Source organism: Lepidochelys olivacea, assembly GCF_965140295.1.
Source record: "Lepidochelys olivacea isolate rLepOli2 genome assembly, chromosome: 23".
NCBI classification, from domain to species: Eukaryota; Metazoa; Chordata; order Testudines; family Cheloniidae; genus Lepidochelys; species Lepidochelys olivacea.
The window spans coordinates 5,672,079-5,699,409 of NC_140433.1; the positions used below are offsets into that span (position 1 = coordinate 5,672,079).

General features: G+C 54.3%; 1 protein-coding gene across 2 annotated transcripts; it reads right to left on the minus strand.

Annotated features, from left to right (window-relative positions):
* Positions 1 to 4,044: 4,044 nt before the first annotated feature.
* On the minus strand, positions 4,045 to 27,213 carry FOXA3 (forkhead box A3). Of its 2 annotated transcripts, none has more exons than XM_084613009.1 (2): positions 26,644 to 27,213; positions 4,045 to 6,065 (listed from the first exon to the last, which is right to left on the minus strand). In XM_084613009.1, exons 1-2 carry the CDS (start codon positions 26,713 to 26,715, stop codon positions 4,896 to 4,898), a joined length of 1,242 nt encoding a protein of 413 aa, XP_084469135.1. In that variant the 5' UTR covers positions 26,716 to 27,213; the 3' UTR covers positions 4,045 to 4,895. The 2 variants fall into 2 exon arrangements, with proteins under 2 accessions (XP_084469135.1, XP_084469136.1); XM_084613010.1 differs by having other exon boundaries at positions 26,601 to 27,213.
* Positions 27,214 to 27,331: the final 118 nt, after the last annotated feature.

The window sequence follows — 27,331 nt, forward strand, 5'->3', positions numbered from 1 at the left end:
GCCTGGCACCACAGGGCCTGATCTCAGTCACGGTGTGTCTGGGCAGCGCCTGGCGCGACGGGGCCCTCATTTTGGTTGGGAATTCTAAATGGTCCTGTCATGCACATAATAATAATAAAATGTGCACTCAAACTTTTTGGCAAACGTTTGCAGAAAATCCGGTTGGTTGGTGACCCAGTTGCTGATCAAACAAGGGGACAAAGGAGCTCTCAGAGTGGAATTTACCCTGGGGAATACACAACCACTGACATGCACGGGGAATCTCACCGCGAGCCAGCTGTGGTCCTGATCCTCTGATGAGTTGTGTCTAGAGCTGGTTGAGATTTTTTTAAAGGATTTTTTGGATGGAAATGGCTTTTCCTGGATTAAAAATTTGGCATATTTTGATTTTGCAGAAACTACAAATGAAATATTTCCTTGCAGGTTAGATGGACATTAAACTGCCTCTGCTAATGTGCTGCCATGCCTCATGGGAGTTGTAGTGCAGATTCTTCATGCCCCCATTCTCTCCTATTGGCCAGGCTCCTTGGATGGACTACATCCCCCATGGACCATGGTGTCCTCTGAGAGCGAGCCAGATGATGCATCATGGGAATCATGAATCTGTGGTGAATCATGGGATATGCAGTCCATAGGGGCATGAGGCACAGCTCCCATCACAGATGCAGTTTAATGTCAAACCAATTGAAAACGAAATGTTTCCTCATTTCCCAGTCAACATTTATGGACTGTTTCAATCCATGCAAATTTTTGGACACATTTGATTGTTTTGGAGAAAAATCAAATATTAGAATATCGGAATTTCCTGCAAGACAGAAACTCCGAGTTTCACTTGGCTCTTCCCATGTAGCTAAACCACTATGACAGTGGTGTCATTGTAGGCAGAATTCCCCCGACTCCAGCTACATGCGTGGGGAGGTACATAAGAACATAAAAACATAAGAACATAAGAACGGCCAGACTGGATCCATCCAGCCTAGTATCCTTGTCTTCCGACAAAGGCTAATGCCAGGTGCCCCAGAGGGAATGAACAGAACAGGGAATCATTAAATGATCCATGCCCTGTCACCCATTCCCAGCTTCTGGCAAACAGAGGCTAGGGACACAGTCCCTGCCCATCCTGGCTAATAGTCATTGATGGACCTTTCCTCCACGAATTTATCTAGTTCTTTTTGAAGCCTGTTATAGCCTTGGCCTTCACAACATCCTCTGGCAAAGAGTTCCACAGGTTGACTGTGCGTTGCGTGAAGAAATACTCCTTTTTTTTGTTTAAGACCTGCTGCCTATTAATTTCATTTGGTGACCCCCGAGTTCTTGTGTTAAGGAAAGGAGTAAATAACACTTTCCTATTTACTTTGTCCACACCAGTCATGATTTTATAGACCTCTATCATATCCCCCCTTAGTCATCTCTTTTCCAAGCTGAAAAGTCCCAGTCTTACTAATCTCTCCTCATATGGAAGCCGTTCCATACCCCTTGTAATTTCTGTTGTTCTTTTCTGAATCTTTTCCAATTCCAATATATCTTTTGTGAGATGGGGCCACCACATCTGCATGCAGTATTCCAGATGTGTGCATACTATGGATTTCTATAGAGCAGTGGTCACCAACCGGTAGATCATGATCAACTGATCGATCGTGGAGCCGCTGACCGTCGATCTCAGTCTCAGTCTAGGGTTGCCAACCCTCCTGCAGCCAAACCAGGAGATTGGCCACTAACAGTCCAGCGGTGCAGTGGGGACAAGGCAGGCTCCCTGCCTGCTCTGGCCCTGCGCCGCTCCCAGAAGTGGCCGGCATGGGAGGTCTCTGCGTGCTGCTCCCCTTCGCAAGCACTGGCCCCGCAGCTCCCACTGGCTGGGAATGGGGAACCGCGGCCAATGGGAGCTGTGGGAGCAGTGCCGGCGGAGGGGGAAAGCGCACAGAGCCACCTGCCCCTCCCCCCCAGGAGCCATGGCCAGACATGCTGGCCACTGCTGGGAGCAGCACGGGGCCAGGGCAGGCAAGGAGCCTACCTTAGCTCCGCTGTGCCGCTGCCCAGGAGCTGCCTGAGGTAAGCAGTGCCCTGTCAGAGCCTGCACCCCGAACCCCTCCCACACCCAAACTCCCTCCCACAGCCCACACCCTCTCCTGCACCCCAACCCTCGGCACCAGCCCTGAGCCCCCTTCCATACCCCTCCCACACCCCAACTCCCTCCTAAAGCCTGCACCCCCTCCTGCACCCCAACTCCCTGCCCCAGCCCCCTCCCAGAGCCCACACCCTGCACCCCCACCTGCTGCCTGAGCCCTTAGCCCCCTTCTGGAGCCAGCACTCCGCACCCCCTCCTACACCCCAACCTCCTGCCCCAGCCCTGAGCCCCCTCCTGCACCCAAACTCCCTCCCGGAGCCCACACCCTGAACCCCAACCCGCTGCCCCAGGCTCAGCCCAGAGTCCCTCCCACATTCCGAACCCCTCAGCCCCAGTCCAGAGCCCACACCCCCTCCCACACCCCAACCCCCTGCCCCAACCTGGTGAAAGTGAGTGAGGGGGGGGAGAGCAAGGGACGGGAGGGGGGAATGGAATGAGTGGGGCGGGGCTTAACAGAAGGGGCGGGGAAGTTATCTTGTGCTCAAAAAGGTTAGAGAGCACTGATACAGAGGCAATATTGTATTTTCTGTCCTATTCTCTCTCCCTTTCTTAATGATTCCCAACGTTCTGTTGGCTTTTCTGACGGCCGCTGCACATTGAGTGGATGTTTTCAGAGAACTCTCCACAATGACTCCAAGATCTCTCTCTTGAGTGGTAACGGCTAATTTAGACCCCATCATTTTATATGTATAGTTGGGATTATGGTTTCCAATGTGCATCACTTTGCATTTATCACCATTGAATTTCATCAGCCATTTTGTTGTCCAGTCCCCCAGTTTTGAGAGATCCCTTTGTAGCTCTTCGCACTCTGCCTGGGACTTAACTGTCTTGAGTAGTTTTGTATCATCTGCAAACCTTGCCACCTCACTGTTTACCCCTTTTCCATCATTTATCAATATGTTGAAAAGGACAGGTCCCAGTACAGACCCCTGGGGGACACCACTAGTTACCTCTCTCCATTCTGAAAACTGACCATTTATACCTACCCTTTGTTTCATATTTTTTAACCAGTTACCAATCCATGAGAGGACCTTCCCTCTTCTCCCATGATGACTTACTTTGCTTAAGAGCCTTTGGTGAAGGACCTTGTCAAAGGCTTTCTGAAAAGCTAAGTACACTATATCCACTGGATCCCCCTTGTCAGAATCGGAGAAGATTAGGCTTGCAAGAGACCTCAGGAGGTATCTAGTCCAACCGCTGGTCAAAGCAGGACCAACCCCAACTAAGTCATCCCAGCCAGGGCTTTGTCAAGCCGAGCCTTAAAAACCTCAAGGGATGGGGTCTACCACCTCCCTAGGTAACCCATTCCAGTGCTTCACCACCCTCCTAGTGAAATAGTGTTTCCTAATATCCAACCTGGACCTCCTCCACTGCAACTTGAGACCATTGCTCCTTGTTCTGTCATCTGCCACCACTGAGAACAGCCGAGCTCCATCCTCTTTGGAACCCCCCTTCAGGTAGTTGAAGGCTGCTATCAAATCCCCCCTCACTCTTCTCTTCTGCAGACTAAATAACCCCAGTTCCCTCTGCCTCTCCTTGTAAGTCATGTGCCCCAGCCCGCTAATCATTTTAGTTGCCCCCCTCAAACAACTCTAGTAGATTGGTGAGGCATGATTTCCCTTTACAAAACTCATGTTAACTCTTTCCCAACATATGTCATTGTCTGACAACCTTGTTCTTTACTATAGTTTCAACCAGTTTGCCCGGTACTGAAGTCAGGTTTACCAGCCTGTAATTGCCGGGATCCCCTCTGGAGCCCTTTTTAAAAATTGGCGTCACATTAGCTCTCCTCAGGTAATTATGATAACGATGCAACCTCCTATTTGGACAGATGAAATCTTGCAGCGAAGAAGTGTGTTATTTTTTTAATGATCTTGAATACCAAAAAAAAAAAAAAAAAAAAAAAAGGAAAGACACACTTAAAACGAACCACCCACAAACAAATCCCTCTCTAAAGTATGATATATTAAAACCGACTCTATTAACCCCTTTTCCAAAGCAAATATTTAAATAGAAAGCCATTTACAAAAAACAACAACAACAAAAATCTAGAACAATTCCTCCCCCCGCACCAGGCTTCACACTCACGGGGCCCAATGTGTCGGTGGCATAACCAAGCCCCTTGGACGTAACAGTGGAATCCTGCCATGTGCGGATCTACAGGGTTTGGGGATCGCCTGGAGAAGCTCTTGGGAACTGTAACATTTCGGCAGTGAATTCCATGTGCCTGGGGAACTACAAGGGCTGCTCCCAGGCTCCCAGTTCTAGGTCAGGGGCTGGATGTACAGCTCTTCTTGTTTGAAACAGACAAGGCTGCTCACCCAATGCCCCACCCTAGCTGGGGAGAGCCCTCCCTTGCCGTTGAGCTCAGTGGCACCGTTCTGGTAGCTAATGGCACAGAACCAGGGGCAGGATCCTAGCTGGGCTGGTGACTGGCTGGCGTGGTCTCCCAGGAAGTGGCCAGGACAAGGGGAGATGTGGAATGTGTTGACCCCACCTGGCCATTACCTTGGGGAGAGACTTTGCCCTGCTCCCTTGAAAGGTTTGGAGGGTGGGGGGAGCTGGGGAGTGGGAGGGTATTTTCCACACCCAGAAAAGGAGCCCCTACACAGTGCCTGGCACAGGAGCTGGCCTCTCGTTCCTTTCCCCATGTCGTGCATGGTGGACAATGGACGGGAACGTCTTACACTCAGGGGGGTAGGTGGGGGAAAGGCGTCTGCCCCTTGCCCCCAATCTCCGCAAGTGGCCTTGGCTCTCCGAAGGGGGGCCATTACGAGGCATTGAGCAGGGAGCGGCTGTACAGGCTCTGGTAGTAGGAGCCGGTTTCACTGAGCGAAGTGGCCGTCTCGTAGGCGTGTTTGCCATCCGGCGCAGTGGGGGAGCCGTAGCCGCTGTAGGCCATGGCCTGCTCGTAGGCCTTCAGGTCGATCTTGTGGCTCTGCTCGGAGGACATCAGGTTGGTGATGGAGAAGGGGTGATTGAAGTTGTACTGAGGGTCCATTTTGAGGTCGTTTGGGAGGTCCAGACTGGTGATGGAAGAGGGGAAGTAGTGGCTATTCATGGGCTGAGAGATGGGGGAGGCCTCGGAGGCCGGAGATGAACCCTGCACGCCAGAGCAGTCCAACTGGACCAGGCCCCTTTGCTCCTCAGAACCGTGGGAGGCATCTGAATGGCCAGACTCGGCCCCTTCGGAAGCTGTGTTGGGGCTTTGGCCTTCTTGGAGCCGCTCAGGGTGTTTGGAAGCCTGCTCCTGGGCGCCCGATGGCTTGGCGTTCGGTTTCTTGGCCTTGTCTTCAATCTTGAAGCGCTTCTGGCGCCGCAGGTAGCAGCCGTTCTCGAACATGTTGCCGGAGTTGGGGTGCAGGGCCCAGTAGGAGCCTTTGCCAGGCTTGTCCGGGGAGCGGGCCACTTTGACGAAGCAGTCGTTGAAAGAGAGCGAGTGCCGGATGGAGTTCTGCCAGCGTTGCTGGTTCTCCCGATAATACGGGAAGAGGTCCATGATCCACTGGTAGATCTCGTTGAGGGTCAGCATCTTGCTGGGGGCCTGCTGGATGGCCATGGTGATGAGGGATATATAGGAATACGGGGGCTTGGCGTGAGTCAGCGTGCGCCGGTATGACTTGTTGATCTCCTTGGGCCGGTTTATGCCCGAGGCTGGGTATCCCAGAGGGGCCAGGGACTGGCTCACGTTCGGGTAGGGGGACAGGGAGTTTATGGTGGGTGCTTGGGTCCCTAGTGGCGTCAGCACCGGGCTGACAGGCGACGTCATAGTGGGAAGGCCCATGGGGCTGGCGGAGCTGGTCAGCCCGGTGAGGGAAGGGCTGTTCGGGTAGGTCATGTTAATGGAGCTGGGGGAACTGAGCGAGTTGAGTGTCATGTAGGAGTTGATGGTGTTCATCGGCCCCAGGCTGGAGGTCATGGTGCTCACGGATGGATAGACCTAGGAGAAGCCAAGGGACAGAGTTAGCCTTGCAACTACCACAGAGGGCTTCGGACTAGTCCAGGGGTGACATAGTCGAGAGGGTCGGTGACGTGAGGCAGGGCAGTAACTCGCACACCAAGGGCTGGCTTCGGGTCTCAGTAACACTAGGGTAAATGTGGACACAGGGGAGTTACTCCTGCTTTGCACCAGTGTAATCAAGAGCTGGATTTGGCATCCAGGGGATAGGATGGGAATGGATTGTAGCAGGAAAAATAATTCAGGAGTGTGTAAGATAGAGGTCTGTATTCTGTTCTTGTGTAAACTGGAGTGAATCCAGATTTACACCAGTAGAACTCAGACCAAAATCTGGCTCTAACTCTATTAACTTCAGTGGAGACATTCCAGATTTACACCAGTGGAGCTGAGATCAGACTCCAGGCCTTACTTCCTTGACATCAGGAGTGACTCCAGATTTATACCAATGGAGCTGAGATCAGAATCCAGCCCTCACTCCCAAGACTGCCATTTCTAATGTGAAAAAGGAGCAGCAAAACCTGCTTCTTTCAAATAACGAACCAGCCAGCTCTCCTTCAGGCCTGCGAAGGAAGGCCATAAACCCAGTATTTTGTCCCCTTCTCAGGTCACCTTTAAAGCAGAGTTCATTAAATAAACAGCTTAGTGCAATTCAAAGTGGGATCCCAGTCGCAGGTGTAACAATGGTGCCTGCTATTTACACTAGATAGGCTTTAACAGAAAGGGCTCATTTATGAGCGCTGCCCTGCTGCCAATCAATGTAGTCGGTGCCACCTTGTATGTTTCCTGTCTGTGGTGTTGAGCGTTGCTAAGTTTTGCAGCCCATGGCTCAACCACAGCCTCATTGGAAGCCCGTTGAAGTCAATGGAAAAACTGCCATCAATTTCAATGGGGTTTCGATCAGGCTCCAAACCCATGAACACTGCTCCTCAGCGTGCCAGGCACAGGCCTGGGAGCCAGGACTCCTGGGTTCCAATTGTAAACCGGCCACAGCTCTGCAAAGTGCTTTGAGATCCCATGATGAAAACCCACCTGGTGGGCTAAGCTCCCCTGTAGACTGCAGTGACGATGGCAGAACGGGTTTGCTACCTGGCTTCGTTCTTCTGGGACTTTCGTGGGTCTGACTGCATCCCGGGACCACTCCATGCCATGGGAAAGAGTCAGAGCCTTTCGGTCCAGAAGGGACCATTAGATTCCCCAGTCACCCCTGAACTGCGCCCAACAACCTGTGTTTGGATGAAGCATCTGCTAAACAGGCCTCCAAGAGACACCAAGAACTGGAGGACCCACCACTTCCCTGGGCAGTTTGTTCCCGCAGCTTAATCACCCGCACTTGGGCCTGATTTTCAGCTGGTTCTGCCCTTTCTCCGCTAGTGCCTGGTGTTTTCACCCCAGGAAGATACTTAGACACTGATCAAGTCACCTCTTGATCTTTTCTCTGATCACCGACACAGACTGAACTCCGCTGGTTTCTCACCGTCTGGCCCTGATTGGTTTTGTGGCTCTTCTTGTGCCCTTGCCAATGTGTCAACATCCCTTTTAAAATGCAGCCCCCAGAGCTGGATGCAGGATGAGGTATCAGCCTCACCAACGCCAGATACGGAGGGAAAATCCCCTCCCTGCCCCTACTCCTCGGTTCATACAGTTACGCTTTGAGATCCTCTGCCGAAAAGCTCTCATTCAGTCAAGACGTTGTCGGGGGAATAGACAGCTCAGGGGCAAATTTCCAGCCAGCTGCTGATTTGGCAGGGTGTGAATCAGCCCCTGAGGCTTTGGAGGGGGCAAATCAGAGAGGTGGGCACCCTGCAGCCAGGAAAGATCCCTGGGCAGGGCTCTCTGGTCTGCAAGGGTCATGGGGCCTTGTCACCCTTCTCCCTCGTACGGCAAAGCTCTAGAAACGAGGAGAGGGTGAAAGAGCTTGTATACGGTGCCGACAGGTGCCTTACAGCAATGATTAGATAGATAGATAGATAGATAGATAGATAGATAGATAGATAGATAGATAGATAGATAGATGGGGTGTATGTGTATAAATAGACATATATAGAGAGAGGGAGCGATAGATGGGTGAGCTGTGAGGAAGAAACCCTTATTCAAACATAACTATTTGACATTGACATGTTGCCAGGAATTCAGAAAAGAGCTCCAGAAATGTGGGGGTCTGGAGGGACTCAGGTTTCAGGCTGCCTGCTTGGATGAAGGGGTGATCTATGCCCTGTGTTTGAACCCTTAGGACTGTACTGATTTAGAAACAGAGCAGGTGAAAGCAGCCCAGCCTCTACTGTGGACGCGGTTACATTGCTATAAAGGTGCTCATGGCAGTTTAGCTTATTCCTGTAATTTTAGGTATAGCAGAATCCACCATGGTTCCCCTGCCCCGACGCAAACCAGATTCCTGAACCTTCGCCCAGCCCAACCCAAAGTCCTGCCAGTGTGCACCCCAAACTCTATTACAGCCTTGAAACCATCATCCAAAATTCACAGGGCTCTGGTGCCCAGCTGAACTGAGCTCTCCTATCCCACTTCCAGCCTTCCCAGGCTTCCTCCAGCCCTGCTGCGCTATCTAGCAGCACTTGGCAGGAACTAATTAGCTCTCCTTGTGAGGTGGGGGGTCACTAGTCCCATTTTACAGATGGGGAAACTGTGGGCAGTAGCAAAGAGATGCTCGTGGCGGAAAGGGTCAATCTTGGAGGCAAATGGGACAAGACATGGGCTCCTACCCAGATGGGGGCGTTCTACAGGAAACAGCTGTTCAACCCCCTGTTCACTTGAAGGGGGAAAAGAAATTAAGCAGCAACTTTTTTCAGCGGCAAACTCAGCTTGGAAATTTTGCTTGTGTGCCTCATGGGAGTTGTAGTTCAGATGCCTCATGCTCCCCATTCTTCTCTATAGGCCACGCTCTCTGGTCGGACTACATCTCCCATCATGCACCGTGGCCACCCTTCCTGGTGAGGGAAGGTGGTTTTGTCCTGGGAATCCCTAGATGTGGTGCACTGTGGGAGATGTTGTCCAGCTGAAGAGACTTCCCCTAAAAGGAAATTGAAGAAATTGAAGACTTCCCCTAAAAGGAAACTGAACCACAGCTTCCATGAGGCAGGAATCTGAACTGAGCGATGTCCGTTTTGGGGCATGTTGGCTTTTCAGACACTTGTCACACCAAAATGTCCATTAGCGGAAAACCCAATTTTCTACTGAAATACAGCATCTTCCACTCTGCAGGCTGACTCAGCAGCAATCTCCATGCCAAGATCTCCTGCTCCTGTGGCCACCTCTGGGGTGGAACATGGCAACCAGCAACACTGCCTCATAACGTTCCACAATAACTTATCCTTCTGGATCTCCCTTTGGACTTCAGGACATGTGCTAGTGTATTAATTAAGGTCAGTATGCATGCTGCGTCATTATTGTAGGGCAGCTTGTGAGTGCTGGGCTGGGCACATGGCTTTGTTACTATACGGTTGCTTTTGACATTAGCCGAGTCCTGGAACTGATTTTCAAAGGAGTTTTGCCCTGTTTGGTTTTAAAAGATTCACGGACTTTAAGGCCAGAAGGGACCATCATGATTGTCTAGTCTGACCTCCTGCACATGGCAGGTCACAGAACCTCACCCACCCACTCCTGTGATAGCCCCCTTATCTCTGAGTTACTGAAGTCCTCAAATCATTCACCATTTGCTCTAATTTAAACCTGCAAGTGACCCAGGCCCCATGCTGCAGAGGAAGGCAAAAAACCCCCCCCAGGGTCTTTGCCAATCTGAGCGGGGGGGGGGAGAAATTCCTTCCTGACTCCAAATATGGCAATCTGTTAGACCCTGAGCATGTGGGCAAGACCCGCCAGCCAGACACCTGGGAAAGAATTCTCTGTAGTAACTCAGCATCCCATCACCAGCTGTAACTTGGGAGATATTTGCTGCTAGCCATTGTAGGCAGTTTTGTCATCCCATCCCCTCCATAAATGTATCAAGCTCAGTCGTGAAGCCAGGTAGGCGTTTTTCCCCCACTGCTCCCCTTGGGAGGCTGCTCCAGAACGTCACTCCTCTGAGAGTCAGAAACCTTGGTCTAATTTCAAGGCTAAACTTGTTGATGGCCAGTTTGTATCCATTTGTTCTTGTGTCCACATTGGTGCTTACCTTAAATGACTCCTCCCTCTCCCTGGTATTTCTCTCTCGGATGTGTTTATAGAGAGGAATCCTATCTCCCCTTAGCCTGCGTTTGGTCAGGCTAAACAAGCCAAGCTCCTTGAGTCTCCTCTCTTAAGGCAGGGTTTCCATTCCTCGGATCATCCTCGTAGCCCTTCTCTGCACCTGTCCCAGTTTGAATTAATTTTTCTTAAACTTGGGAGACCAGCACTGCACACAGTATTCCAGACGAGTCCCACCAGTGCCTCGTACAAGGTACTACCGCTTCCCTATCTCTGCTGGAAATCCCTCTCCTGACGCATCCAAGGACTGAGTTAGCCTTTTCAATGGCTGGATCACGTTAGCGGCTCATAGTCATCCTGTGATCAACCAATACTCCCAGGTCTTCCTCTTCCTCTGTTGTTTCCAACTGATACGTCCCCAGTTTATACCAAAAATTCTTGTTGTTAGTCCCTAAGTGCCTGACCTTACGGTTTGCACTATTCAATTTCACCCCAATTCTATGCAAAGGCTGCAACCAGGCTTTGCAAACAGACACTGAGCTGCAGAAAGGCCAAACCTTGCCCCTAGCCACCTTGGCAGGGCGCTGGGACCCCAAATAATAGTGGGAGGAGAGGTGGGGTGGGAATGCTAAGAAAACAGTCCCTTATTTTTTAAATACAACGTTGGAAACTCGACACGATGGAGTCCTGATCTCGGTCACTTTGTGTCTAGGCAGCACCCGGGGTGATGGGGTTCTGATCTTGGTCACTGTGCGTCTGGGCAGCGCCCGGCCCGACGGGGCCCCGATCTCGGTCACTGTGTGTCTGGGCAGCGCCCGGCCCGACGGGGCCCCAATCTCAGTCACTGGGTGTCTGGGCAGCGCCCGGCCCGACGGGGCCCCGATCTCGGTTACTGAATGTCTGGGCAGCGCCCGGCGCGACGGGGCCCTGATCTCGGTCACTGTGTGTTTGGGCAGCACCTGGCCAGCACGACTGGGCCTTGCTCTCAGTTGGCATCTCTTTGCCCCACCCTGTTACCAATTACTACACACTCTGCCCAGTCAGTTGTGAGACGCTAGCTAAGGCCATCCCTGACTCCCCCATGAAATCCCTATGTTGCTGTTCATCTTCGCTTAGGTCCTTCCGCACCCGGCAGTTCCTGGGCGAGCGGAGGGGTCTGGCTGGGTGGCTGAAATGAACATTTGGCTGCAAATTCACCCCCAGCCCTGGCCTACACTTACCCCCTTGCCTCCCCCCGTCTGAGGGACCCTCCTCCCCATCTGACCACAGCACAGGCCCCATTGGCTCCCCGCAGCCCAAGAGACCCCCCTCCCCATCTGACTCAGCACAGGCCCCATGGACTCCCAGCCCGAGGGACCCCCCCATCCCAGCACAGGCCCCATGGACTCCGAGTCCGAGGGACCCCCCCCACCCTATCTGACCCCAGCACAGGCCCCATGGCCCCCCAGCCCAAGGGACCCCCCACCCATCTGACCCCAGTGTGGAGACGGCTTTCCCCAGAACTCTGTGGCTGCTCTGGCAACTTGTAACAGTCTCAGAAGAGCAGGGGGTAAACTGAGCCCCTCCTCACTGAGGCAGCCCCTCCGAGCCCAGGGGCAGGTGGGGATACGCGCCCCCTGTTCTGTAGCAGCCTCTGTCCCTCTCTGGCCACAGAGAGAAATAAACCTACTGCATGGGCTCTGCTCTGGGGCCCCCCAGGAGGATCTCAAAACTCCTCATAGACATGCATGGATCTTCCCCAGGAGCAGTCAGGGCAGTATTGTCACCCCTGTGCTGCAGAGGGGGAAACTGAGGCACAGCATTGGGAAATGACTTGTTGTTGCCAAGGTCCTTCAGAGAGTCAGCTGCAGAGCTGGGACCCCACGCCCTCACACCAGAGCTGGGAATGGAATCCAGGAGTCCTGGCACCCAGCCCCCCTGCTCTAACCACTAGATCCCACTCCCCCATCCCAGAGCTCGGAATGGAACCCAGCAGTCCTGGCTCCCAGCCCCCTGCTCTAACCACTAGATCCCAATCCCCTCCCAGAGCTGGGGCCAGAACCCAGGAAAGCTCCTCCCCGACCCTGAACGTGGCGATCAGCTTGACCCTGAACACATGGACCAGACCCACCAGCCCTGCACCTAGAGAGAGGATTTTCCGGGCCACCTCAGAGCACTGGCTCACCCCGTCCAGGGTCCCGTCTCCAGCTGTGGCTGATCTCTGATGCTTCGCAGGATGGTGGGGAAAAAATACCCCAGAATGCATCTGGCCTGCGGCAGGCTCGCTCTGTCTCTGCTGGCAGGAAAGGGCCGCCTGCCCGCCCGCCCGGCTCTTCAGCCGGTCAGAGGGTGGGTTAAGCGAGGCCCTAGATTGAGTTCGATCTCCTATTGGCACAGCTGCATGAATCCCGGGACATGGCTCTCTCTGACTGGCTAACGCGGGGCTGCCCGGCGGATGCGGCCACCTGCCCTGAGCAAATGTCAGACACGACTGTGCAATTTTGATCTGCGGAGACGGATGCTGTTCGCTGCTTATATTGAATGTTCAGCGAAATATCAGTGAGTGGGACAGATCCCAGCTGGGTCAATCATCCAAAGCTTCGATGGGCCAGATCATAGAATAGAATCGTAGAATACCAGGCTTGGAAGGGACCTCAGGAGGTATCTAGTCCAACCCCCTGCTCAAAGCAGGACCAATCCCCAACTAAATCATCCCAGCCAGGGGTTTGTCAAGCCTGACCTTAAAAACCTCAAAGGAAGGAGATTCCACCACTTCCCTAGGGAACCCATTCCAGTGCTTCACCCCCCTCCTAGTGAAAAAGTTTTTCCTCATATCCAACCTAGACCTCTTCCACTGCAACTTGAGACCATTACTCCTTGTTCTGTCATCAGCTACCACTGAGAACAGTCTAGATCCATCCTCTTTGGACCCCCTTTCAAGTAGTTGAAGGCTGCTATCAAATCCCCCCTCACTCTTCTCTTCTACAGACTAAACAAACCCAGTTCCCTCGGCATCTCCTCATAAGTCATGTGTTCCAGTCCCCTAATCATTTTTGTTGCCCTCCGCTGGACGCTTTCCAATTTTTCCACATCCTTCTTGTAGTGTGGGGCCCAAAACTGGACACAGCTGGTGTCAATTGGAGACAATGGCCCCATTGGAGTCAATGGCCCAGATCCCAGCCGGTGTCAGTCGGCCGTAGCCCCATTGGAGTCAATGGCCCAGATCCCAGCTGGGGTCAGTCGGCCGTAGCCCCATTGGAGTCAATGGCCCAGATCCCAGCCAGTGTCAGTCGGCCGTAGCCCCATTGGAGTCAATGGGCCAGATCCCAGCTGGTGTCAGTCGGCCGTAGCCCCATTGGAGTCAGTGGCCCAGATCCCAGCCGGTGTCAGTCGGCCGTAGCCCCATTGGAGTCAATGGGCCAGATCCCAGCCGGTGTCAGTCGGCCATAGCTCCACTGGGGGGCATACGGAGCATGTTACCCACTCTCTGTAATCCTGATACTCCAGATGGGCAGAGCAGCGCTGTCTCCAGGAGTCTGCGTGTGTGACGGTGCAGACCCTGAGCCAGAACCAACAGCTCAGAGGCTTCAGAGCTGATGTTTTGGTCCTGGCCTGTCTCTCAATAACACCCTGGCACCCCTGAGCACATCGTAGGCCCATCTGGCCCCTTGCCTCCCATCTGATGTCAGACGTATGGGCAGGAATCCTTGGGATGCCTCTGGATCACTGACCTCACCCACAGCCTCCTTCCCACTGTGTGGGGTGTGGTGGGGGGAGAGAGAGAGAGCACCCATGTCACTCTGTCACTGCCTCAGCTGAGCGCCCCTGGCGCTGGTGTGACCGGCTCCCGCTTGAGGGGCTTTGGCCAGAACATGCAGCACCTCCATCAGCCCGGGGAGATAGAACCTGAGCCGGCCGAGATCAATATCCCCGTCTCGTTGCGTGGGAATGACTCAGGGTCCTCCTGGGAAAGAGCAGGTTTTCAACGATTCATGGAGCCCAAGACCAGACAGGACCCCTGTGACCATCTAGCCTGACCTCCTGGAGCGCACGGGCCAGAGAACCACCCCAAAATCATTCCTAGGGCAGAGCTGTTACATAAAACCCGTCCCATCTTGTTTTAAAAATTGCCAGCGACGGAGAATCCACCATGTCCCTCAGGAAGTCTTTCCAATGGTTAATGACGCTCACTGTTAAACATTTACCGCTTATTTCCAGTCTGAATTTGTCTGGCTTCAACTTCTAGCCGCTGGATCGTGTTCGACTTTCCTCTGCTAGACTGAAGAGCCCATTATGAAATATCTGTAAGTGCTTATAGATGGGGGCGGGGGTCAAGTCCCCTTTTAACTGTCTCTTTGTTAAACCAGAGAGAGCTCCTGGCATGTCTCACTGCAAGGCAGGTTTCCTAACCCTTCAATCTTTCTCGCGGCTCTTCTCTGAGCCCTCTGCAATTTACCAACATCCTGCTTGAACTGTGGGCCCCGGAACTGGTCCCAGGATCCCAGCAGTGGTCGCACCAGGGCCAAACCCAAAGTAAAATCACCTCTCTGCTCCTATTCAAGATCCCCCTGTGGATGCCTCCCAGGATTGCAGTCACCCTTTCGGCCCCAGTGTCACACTGGCAGCTCATGCGCAGCTGATTCTCCTCCACGGTGCCAAGCTTTTTCAGAGTCCCAGCTTCCCAGGATAGAGTCCCCTGCCTTGTAAGTGGGGCCGAGGTTCTTAGCTCCTAGGTGCATGGCTTTATTAAACTGCAGGTTGTCTGCTTGCGCCCAAGAGCCAGTTCTGAGCGTCACGGCCGTCAGTAAGATCACACACTAGATAAATAACTCAACGCTACGTATCATACAGTGATCACATAAAAACCTGAAGCACACAGGAGCTGAGCTTGGTCTCAGTGACGCTGGTCGGGGTCTGGAGTAACGCCACTGCCATTAACTGACCTGTCCCCCATTTACACTTCTGCAAACTTCAGATCCGGATTAGGTGCAGCAAACGGCTTGGCTCCCTGGTAGGTGCTAATATTAGTTCCCCATATGCGGAGAGGAATCAGGCCCAGTGGAATGGGCACGGGGCTGGCACTTAGAAGGCACTGGGCATCCTTGCTTATTTGGCCTGTAGGCTCTTTGAAGTCGGGATTATATCTCACTGTGTGTCTGGGCAGCGCCCGGTGCGACGGGGCCCTGATGTACAGACCCCATGTACAGGTCACAGAACTGCCCAGGCACACAGTGACCGAGATCAGGGCCCCGTCGGGCCAGGCGCTGCCCAGACACACAGTGACCGAGATCAGGGCCCCGTCGGGCCGGGCGCTGCCCAGACACACAGTGACCGAGATCAGGGCCCCGTCGGGCCGGGCGCTGCCCAGACACACAGTGACCGAGATCAGGGCCCCGTCGGGCCGGGCGCTGCCCAGACACACAGTGACCGAGATCAGGGCCCCGTCGGGCCAGGCGCTGCCCAGACACACAGTGACCGAGATCAGGGCCCCGTCGGGCCAGGCGCTGCCCAGACACACAGTGTCCGAGATCAGGGCCCCGTCGGGCCAGGCGCTGCCCAGACACACAGTGACCGAGATCAGGGCCCCGTCGGGCCAGGCGCTGCCCAGACACACAGTGACCGAGATCAGGGCCCAGTTGAGCTGGGTGCTGCCCAGACACACAGTGGGAGACAGTCTCTGCCCCAAAGAGCTCATGGTCTGACCAGACGAAGGAAGGATCAGTATCTGTATTGGAGAGAGAGGGAGCTAAGGCCCATCGAGATTCAGGGCCTGGCCCAAGGTCACCGAAGGAGACAGCAGCAGAGATGGGAGACCCATCTCCTGAATGTGAGGCTTGTGCTCTAAGCAAGGCTAAGTCACCCTCAGAGAGCTCTGCAAATATTAACCAAGTCACTCTCACCACCCCCCTCTGGCCAGTGAAATTAGCCCCCTTCTACAGAAGGGAAACTGAGGCACCGTGCAAGTGGCAGGGCTGAGAGGAGCGTTGAAGAGCCCCAGGTCTGGACCCATTGAGCCAGCCGGCATTATTATCTGCCAGGATCTCCAGTGTAAATACTGACATCCCCCGTCCCCTTCTGCTTCCTATTTCCTTGCTGCCTGATTGCTTTACGGTGCTTATCTCCCCGGCCTTGCGTCAGCCCCATGTCATTCAGCAGGGAGATCCTGCTGCAGACCGTGGCCATCTGCAGCCCAGCGGGGGCAGGTGAGCGGGAGAGGAGCCGCATGGCCAGAGCAGGGAGCCTTTCTGGCCACAGCCTTTCTGGCCACAGACAGGGTGGTATTTGTATGTCAGGGGAAAGGCCGGGAAGAAACAGTTTAATCTAATTACTCCAGATTCTATTCTACTAATTAGATAGATTCGATAGATGGGGTGTATGGGGATGGATGGATGGATAGATAGATGGGGATATGAGGATAGATAGATGGGGATATGGGGATAGATAGATAGATAGATAGATAGATAGATAGATAGATAGATAGATAGATAGATAGATAGATAGATAGGGTGTATGGGGATGGGTAGATAGAGAGACAGAATCATAGAATATCAGGGTTGGAAGGGACCTCAGGAGGTATCTAGTCCAACCCCCTGCTCAAAGCAGGACCAATCCCCAACTAAATCATCCCAGCCAGGGTTTTGTCAAGCCGAGCCTTAAAAACCTCTAAGGATGGAGATTCTACCACCTCCCTAGGTAACCCATTCCAGTGCATCATCACCCTCCTAGTGAAATAGTGTTTCCTAATATCCAACCTAGACCTCCCTCACTGCAACTTGAGACCATTGCTCCTCATTCTGTCATCTGCCACCGCTGAGAACAGTCGAGCTCCATCCTCTTTGGAACCCCCTCTTCAGGGAGTTGAAGGGTTCCTATCAAATCCCCCCTCACGCTTCTCTTCTGCAGTCTAAATAACTACCGTTCCCTCAGCCTCTCCTTGTGAGAGATAGGGTGTATGGGGATAGATAGATAGATTAGATAGATGGGGTTATGGGGATAGCTAGATAGCTAGATAGAGTGTATGCAAATGGATAATCTCTAATCTTCTTATACATTATTATTGTTATTTTTACCAGGCACTGCTGCTCCTTGCCTAACAGCAAACCCACCGCTGTGCTGGTGTGTCCTGTGGCTACATGCCCCAGCCGTGCCGGGTGAGTGCCGCCCATGTGGTTCGACGCACAAAGCACACGTGTTCGTGGCAGGGTGGATCCGTATGGCCAGGCCTGGAGCAGTTGCACCAGCCGAGGACGGTCTGTCACTCACGGCCCGGGCGGCCCCAAAGCCTTTCCAAACAGGGCTGTAGACACAGCGATTGTGTAAGGCAAACACCAGAACCATTCTCCCTGCGGCAGCAGCTCACTCGCAGCCTTGGACATTGGTATCAGGTCTATCACAAGCCGGGGGGAGGCCAGTCAGGACATCGGGGTACGCCCTTGCCCCTCCCCTAAATGGCAGAGGAATCTTTAACCTCCTGCTGGGCAAGCCGCCCTCCCCCACAAGCCACACTCACAATGCAGAGGTAGGATGGGAACTTGTGACACTGGGGAGAGCACCCCCAGCTGGGCACCGGGCCTATTACAAAGCCATGTCCCTGCCATGCAATTACCCAGATACCCTCAGACATAGACCTCATACGCCCAACCCCGGTGCCAGAAAAATCCCAAGACTGACTTAAAAATCATGGGATTTACTGTTTTTTCCCAAAAACTTCATACGTTTGGGGGGGCTGTTTGCCAGGCATCTGGATTTGGGGCCTTCCAGGAACCCCCTGTTGTACACGCCCACCAGGGCTAGAGGTGGAATTGATTTTAAAAACAGAACTGAAATTCTCCCATATTCACGGGACTCCAGGTGCTGGAGCTCTAAGAAACAGGCCAACAATTCCCAAGGCTCCGGAGAGCTGGCAACACTGGATTGAGCCCCCAGCCTGGAGTAAACCCGCAGTTTAGTACCTGTTAGGAGTCTCCTGCTTCTTCCCCCACCCCTCCCACAAAAACTCCTCAGTTAGTTTTCACCCCTGCGACCGCCTCTCAGATACCAGGGCAGTGCCAAATTCCCACTCAAATCAGTGCTTGGCTTGCTGGCCAAATACAGCCCCTAGCGTCTGAGCGGCTGGGGGCCCAATCCTGGGGCCATGCCCACTGGGTCAAACCCTGTATCTCTTCTAAAGGAGCGATGGAGGAGGAGAAAGGACAGTGCTGGGGAGGGAGTGGGGTCCTGACCTGGGACTCAGGAGACCAGCCTTCAGTTCACAGATCTGCTACAGAGTCTCTGTGTGACCTTGGACAAAACATTTAATCTCTCTGGGGCCATGGTTTGACCAGGTGTTAATGGAAAGCAGTACTTCTTCCTTTGTCTGCTTAGACTGTGGGATCTTTAAGGCAGGGGATAAGTCTGGGCAGCGCCCAGCCCGATGGGGCCCTGATCTCGGTCACTGTGTGTCTGGGCAGCGCCCGGCCCGACGGGGCCCTGATCTCAATCCTCCATGCACCTAACAAGAAACATCCAGTCCATAGGGCAAACCCCTGGTTTTAGAAGAGCCACTGGGGATTTTGCCTGAGTGAGGATTTGGCATCAGTCCCTAGAGCCCCCTGGCCTGGGAAGAACCTGAGGACCCTTCCCCCCACACCCCGTCAGCTAGCTCAGCACTAACTCCTGGGACCCCTTCCCCTTTCTGCATCGGGGCAGGGAGAGAACTGGCCCCCGGCACCCACCCGGGCCCGGGGAAGGAAACACCCCGTAACAGAGGCTCCTTTGGAGTCCAGATCCCCTGCGTCGGATCATCTCACCTCCCAGCGGAGCAGGGAATCAGACGTTAACCGGCCCCAGGCCCCATCCCGAGTCTCCCCCTTTGCTTCATGGCCAAAGCTCCCCGTCTGCTCCAGACGTGGCTGTTCCCTGGCCTCTTTGCTCCTGAAGAGCCCTCGGCATGGAGGACAATCAGGTCACTGTGCTGGGCCTGGAGCACGGGACAGGGGGCGGATGCTGCAGGCTGGGAAGGGACCAGCTGTTCAAGCCCAGGCTGTGGGATATGCTGCAGTCCAGCCCCAGTGCTGGGATGGAGGGAGGGCAGGGCGGTGGAGGGGAGGGTGACTTCCTGAACATAGGAGAAAAAGGTATCTGTCAGGGATGGGAGAGGGACATTGAGGCATCTGGACCAGACGCTTCCCCTTCTGTGCTGGGAGCTCCAGCCACCTCCAGGCCTCTGACCCTTCATGACCGCAGGAAGCCAACATTTTTCAGATGGGGAAACTGAGGCACAGAGCAGGGATGTTCAAAGTCACAGCACAGATCAGTGACAAATCCAGGCATAGGACCCTCTCTGCTCTAACCAATAGACCCTACTCCCCTTCCAGAGCCAGGGATAGAACCCAGGTGTCCTGGCTCCCAGCCCCCCCACTCTAACCACTAGACCCGACTCCCCTCCCTCAACGACAAACAGAACCCAGGGGTTCATGGACCAGAATTCCATCACGCTATGTGCTGCCCCAAAGAGCTGAGAGTCAAAGTAGTTCAAATATCAGGAAGCAGGCCTCAAAAAAGCATGAGATTTTTCAAAAGCAACACATATTGGATTCCTTTTCTTGGTCCTCCGGTTTCTGAGCATTGAGGCTGACCGTGGGTCAAGGTGCCAAGCTTTTCTCCTCAGCCACAGTGTGAGGAACTCACTTTGTTATAAAAGAAAGGCCAGCTGCATTTCCAGTGTGTTCCCATGACTCCTGGAGCTGGAGCTTTGAGAAAACCATAGGCTAGTCTGAGACGCACAATAAAAGTGGGGCAGTTGGCAGCGCTGGGGGTGGGGTGTGACGTATGCTTGAGTGTGTGTGTCATTGGCCCTGCTTCAAAGTGTGGGGGTGTGTCCGTGTGGGTGTGAGAATGACCCTGCTTTAAACTGTGTGCGGGTGTGACCCCACCTTAGAAAGCCTGCTGATACCTAATGCATTTGGGAGATGGGATCCCTGTCCCAGATCTCTCTCATCCCCAGGGCTGTCATGCAGCGGTGCCAGCCCTCATGATCTCCTTGCAATAGCTGGTGTGTTCCTTAAAGCCCCAGCTCCCAGAGTCATGTGAATCAGTGAGAATCTCCACTTTCCTTTGGGTTTTAAGTTGAAGTCTGGCCACGCTGGTTGCTAAGAAACACTTGTAAAGTTGACTCCCAAGGGCTCCGAAGCCAGATGGGAAATGAAGGGAGCCCCGGGAGCAATTGGGTTTGAAACCTCCCCCTCACTAAGCCAATCTTGCAATGTTCAGGGCCTAACGCCCCCCTTCCTGGGCTCCCCCCAAGCTGCCTATTGCTCCCCAACTTGACTCTTCAGCCAAAGAGCTTTTTCTAGGAACAAATGCTGCCCTGCTGGAAAGAGTATTCCCCTCCCTGCACATCAGGGTCAGATCCGCTGGGGGTAAATCAGTATTACTCCTTTGGCTTCAGTGAGCTCGTTTACCCCAGCTGAGGCTCTGGCCCATTGACTCCAATGGAGTGACCCTGATTTACCGCAGTTGGAGAATTGGCTCTATAGACTCCCATGGAGCTACGGCCGATTGACACCGGCTGGGATCTGGCCCATTGACACCAGCTGGGGATCAGGCCCCATTAATGCCAATGGAGTTATGCAGGTTTGCCCCAGCTATAGATCCCAGACGTTTCAGCTACTAGTGTCCAATCTTAAAACTGAAAGGGTTTAGCAATAAATGCGAAAGAAAACACCCTCCCCCCAGCCTGCGTAGTCGGGTTTAGATGCTAGAAACCCAGTTCCCGTCATTCAAGTGGGGACACTGTTATACAGAAGACATCCAATAGCTTGCAAATTAAGCACCATGTAACGGAAAGAGAGATGCAGGCTCTCAGGGACTGCAAAGCAGGCTGGCCTGTGCGCACCCAGCCCGGATGTCGTGTTTTTCCCATCATGTAGCCGGTTGGGCCCACATTCCAGTGCCATTGGCTGGTGGCTGGAATACAGCTCTGGACGCTCGCAGAGAGGGATCCGAAGCAAAGACAGCAGTTCCTGCCCCCCGAGGATCTCAAAGCACCTCAGCATGCTGTTGTCTCAGTTTACAGAGAGGGGCAAGTGACTTGCCCCAGGTCACGCTGCAAGCAGAGCTGAGAACAGAACTCCGCTTGCCCCTGCTGTCACCACCCTCCACTTTCCTGGCCAGCAATAGAACCCAGGTGTCCTACCTCCCAGCCCTATCATAGAATCATAGAATTCTATGTTCCTACCCCTTTAACCACCAGACCACTCACTGCATCCTAGAGCAGGGAATAGAACCCAGGCGTCCTGCCTCCCCTGCATTCTTTTTGTTCTAACCACCAGAAAATCAAAGACCAGACCATCAACTGCTCCAAAAGCCTCCCCCTTGAGGGCCATTAGTGGTCAGCTGCAGGCTGCCACCTGGGGAATTCTTCGGTGTAACACCCCACCCCCAAAAGAGGAGCCTGAATCTCCTCTGGACACCAGTTGTAGGGCATGGAAACTCCACTGGCTTGGGTGAAATTACTCCAGCCGGAGGGGAGAATCCGCCCCCCCAAATCTGTCCACAGAACGGAAACCATTTGTGCTGGTCCGCAGGGCAGGACATGCCTGAAGCAGACGGGGCTACACAGCGCAAGTCAAACACGCGTGGGGCATGTCTCGCACAAACGCTCTGCAACAGGTGCTGCCCCCTTCGCCCCTGTGGGTGCCCTGCCGTTGGAGCGGGATCCACAGTGCACCTGTGATGATAATGTTACAGCAGAAGTCACTAGATGGCGCTGTTACACCCGGCCACACGAGTTCTTTTTCTGCAGCGCACGGTCTTTGCAGAGACGCTTCCTCCTTGTTACGCTGTTTATGCTGGTTCGTTCCCGGGAGGCCCTGTTGCAAACAGCGAGGATCTGTCTTAAGGGGGACAAACGGAGGCAATTCTTGGGGCATGGCTGGTTCCGGGGAACCAGGCACCAGTGCTGGTTCTGAAAGGGGGGGGGGGTTGCTGGCATGCTGTTTGCCACCACCTCTGTTCCAGGACTGGAGTACAGAGTAGAAAAAAACCAACTGCACTAAGGAAATACCCTTATTTTGAGTCCAGTGACATAAGAACATAAGAACGGCCATATTGGGTCAGACCAAAAGTCCCTCTAGCCCAGTATCCTGTCATCTGACAGCGGCCAGTGCCAGGTGCCCCAGAAGGCATAACCAGAACAGGCAATCTTCAGTGATCCATTCCCTGTTGCCCATTCCCTGCCTCTGGCAAACAGAGGCTAGGGACACCATCCCTGCCCATCCTGGCTAACAGCCATTGATGGACCTATCCTCCATGAATTTATCTAGTTCTTTTTTGAACCCTGTTATAGTCTTGGCCTTCACAACATCCTCTGGCAAGGAGTTCCACAGGTTGACCTCTAAGCCCATGGAATTGGCTACTGCTTACTTAATAATAATCAATAAATCATTTGCCCCGCTAGGCAGTTTCATTTCACGGCACATCTGGTAATTATTCCATTACAGACCTCGAATAATTTTTTAGCCCAGACGTGCTAAGCACGAGAACGGGGTAGGGGAACTCACAGCCACCAGTTCGGCTAAAAATGTTGATGGCATCTGTTCATCTGATCACTCGCCTGGGAGCCTTTTTGCCCGGCAGCAGGTGGGCAGGAAGGGAAAGCGGCACCGCTCCTGGTGCAAACACACCCAGGTGCGACTAGTCACAGTTGGAAAGCTCTCGGTAGGCAACCAGGGAGCCGACGGACCTGGTTTAGGGAACCAATCACAGCTTACAGGTATGGTGAATTTCATGTCCCTTTCCCAAGCTAGCAGATTAAGGTCTAACAAGACACAGTGGCTGGTGGCTGAAGCTAGACGAATTCCAGCTGGAAATAAGGGGTAAATTTTTCATAGTGAGGGGAATTAGCCATTTCCCGAAGGCCGTGGGGGATTCTCCATCACCAACAATGTTTAAATCAAGCCGGGATGTTTTCCTAAAAGCTCTGCTCTAGGAATTATCCGGGAGAAGTTCTATGGATTTTGTTATCCAGGGGGCCAAAATACATGCTCAGACTGGTCTCTTCTGGCCTTGGAGTCTATGAATCTATAGAAGTGGGGCCTGGGTCTTGTTCTGGACCCGCTGTCCCAGGCTGACTCCCACCCTGGCCTGAATTCCTTGCCGGGAATGAAGAAGAGATGTTGTATTTTTCAATACAGCTGATAGGAAACCAGGGAAAGAAAATCACGGTGGGATTTTCTGCCCCCCGCTCTGTTTTCCAATTACATTTCAAATGGTTCCTACCACTAGATAAACGCAGCCATTAGCTAGAGAGGAAGGCTGGGTCCTGGGTAGGCGGATCTCAGTTGTATCCCCAGCTCTGTCACAGCCCCCCAGGGGCAAGTCCCTGCCCCTCTCTGCCTCAGTTTCCCCATCTGTAAAATAGTGATAATAATTTTGACTTGTTTAGATTGCGAATTCTTCAAGGTAGGGGCTGTCTCTCACTCAATTTCTGTGCAGGGCCCGGCGCGATGGGGCCCTGATCTCGGACGGGCGCTGCCCAGACACACAGTGACCAAGATCAGGGCCCCATCGCGACGGGCCCTGCACAGACACACAGTGACCGAGATCAGGGCCCCGTTGTGCTGGGCGCCGCACAGACACACAGTGACTGAGATCAGGATCCCATTGCGCCGGGAGCTGCACAGACATATACTGAGAAACAGTTTCTGCCCAACAGATCAGGGCACAGTTAAGGAGAGGAGGGTAAACTGAGACATAGAGAGGGGAAGTGACTTGCCCAGCAAGACAGTAGCAGAGGCAGTAATAGAAGCCAGTTGTGGGGACGCCCGCCTTGGAAAGGAAAGCATTTGGATGATTTATGCTGATGTAAAGCAGCAGAAAGCTATTAGCTTCTGTGGAGTTACTCCTGCTTTGGGATCTGGCCCCACAGTTTCCAGTGATTGACACCAGCTGGGATCTGGCCCCATTAACTCCAATGGAGTCACTCCTGCTTTACACCAGGTAGGGATCTGGCCCTTTATCTCCGTGGCAGGCTGTGGGCTGGGCTCCCTCTTGCTCCAGCCTCTGGCGTGGCTCCTGGGTGGCAGCTTCCCCCCGGTCACCTGTCCGTGTTTGCTCTCCCTGCGGCACGGAGCCCTCCCACCCGGCGTGTTTGCCAAGGGAGCACCTGGCCCCGATCCCTGGGGACAGCTGGCTCCTCCCGCGTGGCGTCACCACGGGAAGGGGCTGGCCCCCCGCCCTGCCCTGACGGGAGTGGCCCCCAGCCACTGCCCTGGCTGCCCGGCAGCCCAGACCGGGCCGGCTGGAGCAGGTTCTGCGCACAGGGGTGGGGGCAGCTGAGTCATGGGACGCACGGCAGGGAAACAGCCTGAGTGTGACCCCCAGAACCGGCTGGGAGCCCCAGATGCAACCATCGCAACCAGCCCCCACGATCCAGCCAGCTTGCTGTTCTTGTGCGACACCCATCACCATAGTGCCCAGCACGGCCAGCCGTGCTCCCCTCGTGTAAATCGGGAGGAACCCCCGATTGCGCGGCACGGCAAGTGCCTGGTGCATTCGGCCGCACCAGGCCTGTGTGTTGGAGTGGGAGTGGGCGCCCAGTGCTAAGTGTGTGCAGGGAAGGCCCAGATACCACGGTGAGGGGAGCCTGCAGGACCCAAGCTACACTACGCCATCTGGGCTAGGGGCTAGGAGAGACCCGTTCTACCATCCGCCCCCGGCCGACCATAGCAACAATGACAAGTGCGCATGTGGATTGCGTTTTCCATGTGGGGCAGGGCTCTCTGGCAATGGGACCCTCTGGACAAGGGCCAAGCCTGGCTGTGTAGTGAATTAGCTGAACTCTGTTCATTATTAATTATTGAGATTAATTGATTATTAGATTAATTGCTGCTACTGTGTTAAAGCCCGAGGGCCTTCTGCCATTTACAAAACTCCAACTGAGTCTATCTATCTATCTATCTGTTTCACCCCATAGGTCCCAGACGGGGGCTGTGTGTGTGGATGGGGGTGGGGGGCACTATTCTGCTTTGTTCCAAAGCCAATTTACAGTCCCCTGCCGCCCGGTTCTGAGCTCCTCTCCGGTGGTGTCGAGCCGGTGTGGCTCCCCGACACCAGTGCTCTTGTTTACACCAGTGGGACCCAAGCAGAGTCCGTCCGCGCTCATGTGGGGTGGGCAGGGGGCCCGGTGCAGAGGGAACACCACCACTGGGCACCTCTCCTCCCGTTCACACCTGGGGTGGATCAGGAAGGGTGAGGAGTAAAACTCGAGTGAGAGGAGGATCCGGCCCGTTGGCTGCCAGGGGCTTTGGATCAGGTGCAGGGGGACGACCCCTAGTGATTCGGGCCCAATGCTGCCTCATGCTGCCGAGCCCAATTCTGCTCTCCTTCCCCAGGGATCAGCCCTGCTGTGCCAGGCACTGCTTGGGGCTCCCAGCAGGGAGCAGAATCGGGCCCTTTAGAGCAGTGGGGCTGGAGAGAGGCCCAGTTCTGGGGGGCATCACACTATCTGGCTGCTTTGCTGGCAGCCCTGGCTCCTGGAGTCCTGTGATCACAGGGGAATCGAATCCATATCCTGCCTTCGTGCCTGCGGAGGAAAAGGCGCCCAGACCAGGTGGCAGAGAGTTGACGCTGGCTGCTTTGTAAAATCTCAGGGTTTCTCAGCCAGTCTGGAGGTTTGGGGGACAGGTCATTTGTCACCGCTCATGGTGTGCGATGCCAGGGCTGGAGGGGGGCTGAAGGTGCCATGAGATGAGGTGGAGGAACGTCCCTCCCTTCCTGCCCCTTCTGCCTGCCTTCAGCCCTACCCACTGCCCCCCAGCTCTGCCTCCTCCTTCCCTGCTCCGCTTAGCACTCTCCTCGCTGTTCTGAAAGAGGATTTCCAGGAACAGCAAAACCCACTGCTCTGCTTGTGCCAGGGGACTTCATGGGTGGGGGTGTCACTCCTGTGAAGAAGGGGATCCGCGGCAGGTACACACATACACCCCCTCCCCCCGGATCCAAGCCCAGGAGCACCCTGCCCTTTATCCCGGGGGATCCCCTCTTCACGTTTAATGCCCCCAAGGTCCCAGGGAGTTTAATATCTAAAGTCGCCAGCGGGCAGAACAGGCCCCAACACCTTGCTGCGTGACAACAACTTTGCTGGAAAGGAGACAGGAAAACCCTGAGTGGCAGAAACGTCCTGGGGTGTTCTTTGCTACGCCGCGTGCACTCCAGAACCAGCTGCATTGCAGCAGCTCCAGATACAACCTGCACTTCCTGGGGTGGGGGCTTCCCTCCCCCAGAACAGATCACTTTAAGGGGGGCACTGGAAACCAATGTGATTTTTCCACTCCCCCGCCCCTCTCATTCCAGGTAGAAATTTTTTTGTAATGTCAATATCCTCCCCCTCCTCCCGAATATTAGAAAGCCACGTCCTCTAACCTGACAGCTAGAACTGGGTTCAAACGTGCCCCGCTTGACGTACCTCCGTGGGCTCGCTGTAGTACGCATTCCACTCGGAGATGTCGTGCGATTCCATTTTGACGGATCCCAGCATTCCAAGCCCCGGGCAAAAGGAACCGACTCTCAGCTGGTCTCCAGTAAACCCAATCCAACTTCGGCCAGCTGGGTGCTGCCCTGCCCTGTTTTCCACCTTCACTCACTGCTTCCCTTCTCAGAGCCGGTCCCGAAAGGCGGGAGTGGGACACGCCAGCCCAGACCTGGAGCACAGAGGATGGAGTTTGCCTGGCTTCCAGGTGGGAAGATACGCAGCTGTGTGTCGATGGGAAAAGTGAGAGGGGCCTCAGATCTGGGATGGCGTCGGGGCCCGGAAGAAAGCCCACGCTCAGCAGCTGTCCATGGCGAAGGGACAGTCAATATCGCAACAGGTTCTGGGCACCACGGCCCTGGATCCACTCTGTGACCTCTCCCGGCTGCAGCCCCCTCCCCGCGTGGCACCGTCCCCCGTGGTGGCGTGGATCCCAGGACAGCGACGTGTTCTCCCCTCACCCTGGGCTCCCAGCTGGGTCCCGGTCGCTGCACAAGGGCTTTATAGGGCCAGTTCTGATCCCACCTCCCAGCCTCTGGCTCCCAATTTAAATAGTTAGCGGCTGGCCAGAGCCTGGTGGGAGCCAGGTCAGTTCTGCCCCCTGGTGGCAGCCGAGGGACGCAGC

Excerpts from the sequence above, each read along its gene's own strand:
- FOXA3 (XM_084613009.1), bottom strand. The coding sequence starts at position 26,715 with ATGCTGGGATCCGTCAAAATGGAATCGCACGACATCTCCGAGTGGAAT. Across the intron at positions 6,066-26,643 it reads ACTACAGCGAGCCCACGGAG|GTCTATCCATCCGTGAGCAC; the intron begins GTACGTCAAGCG and ends GGCTTCTCCTAG.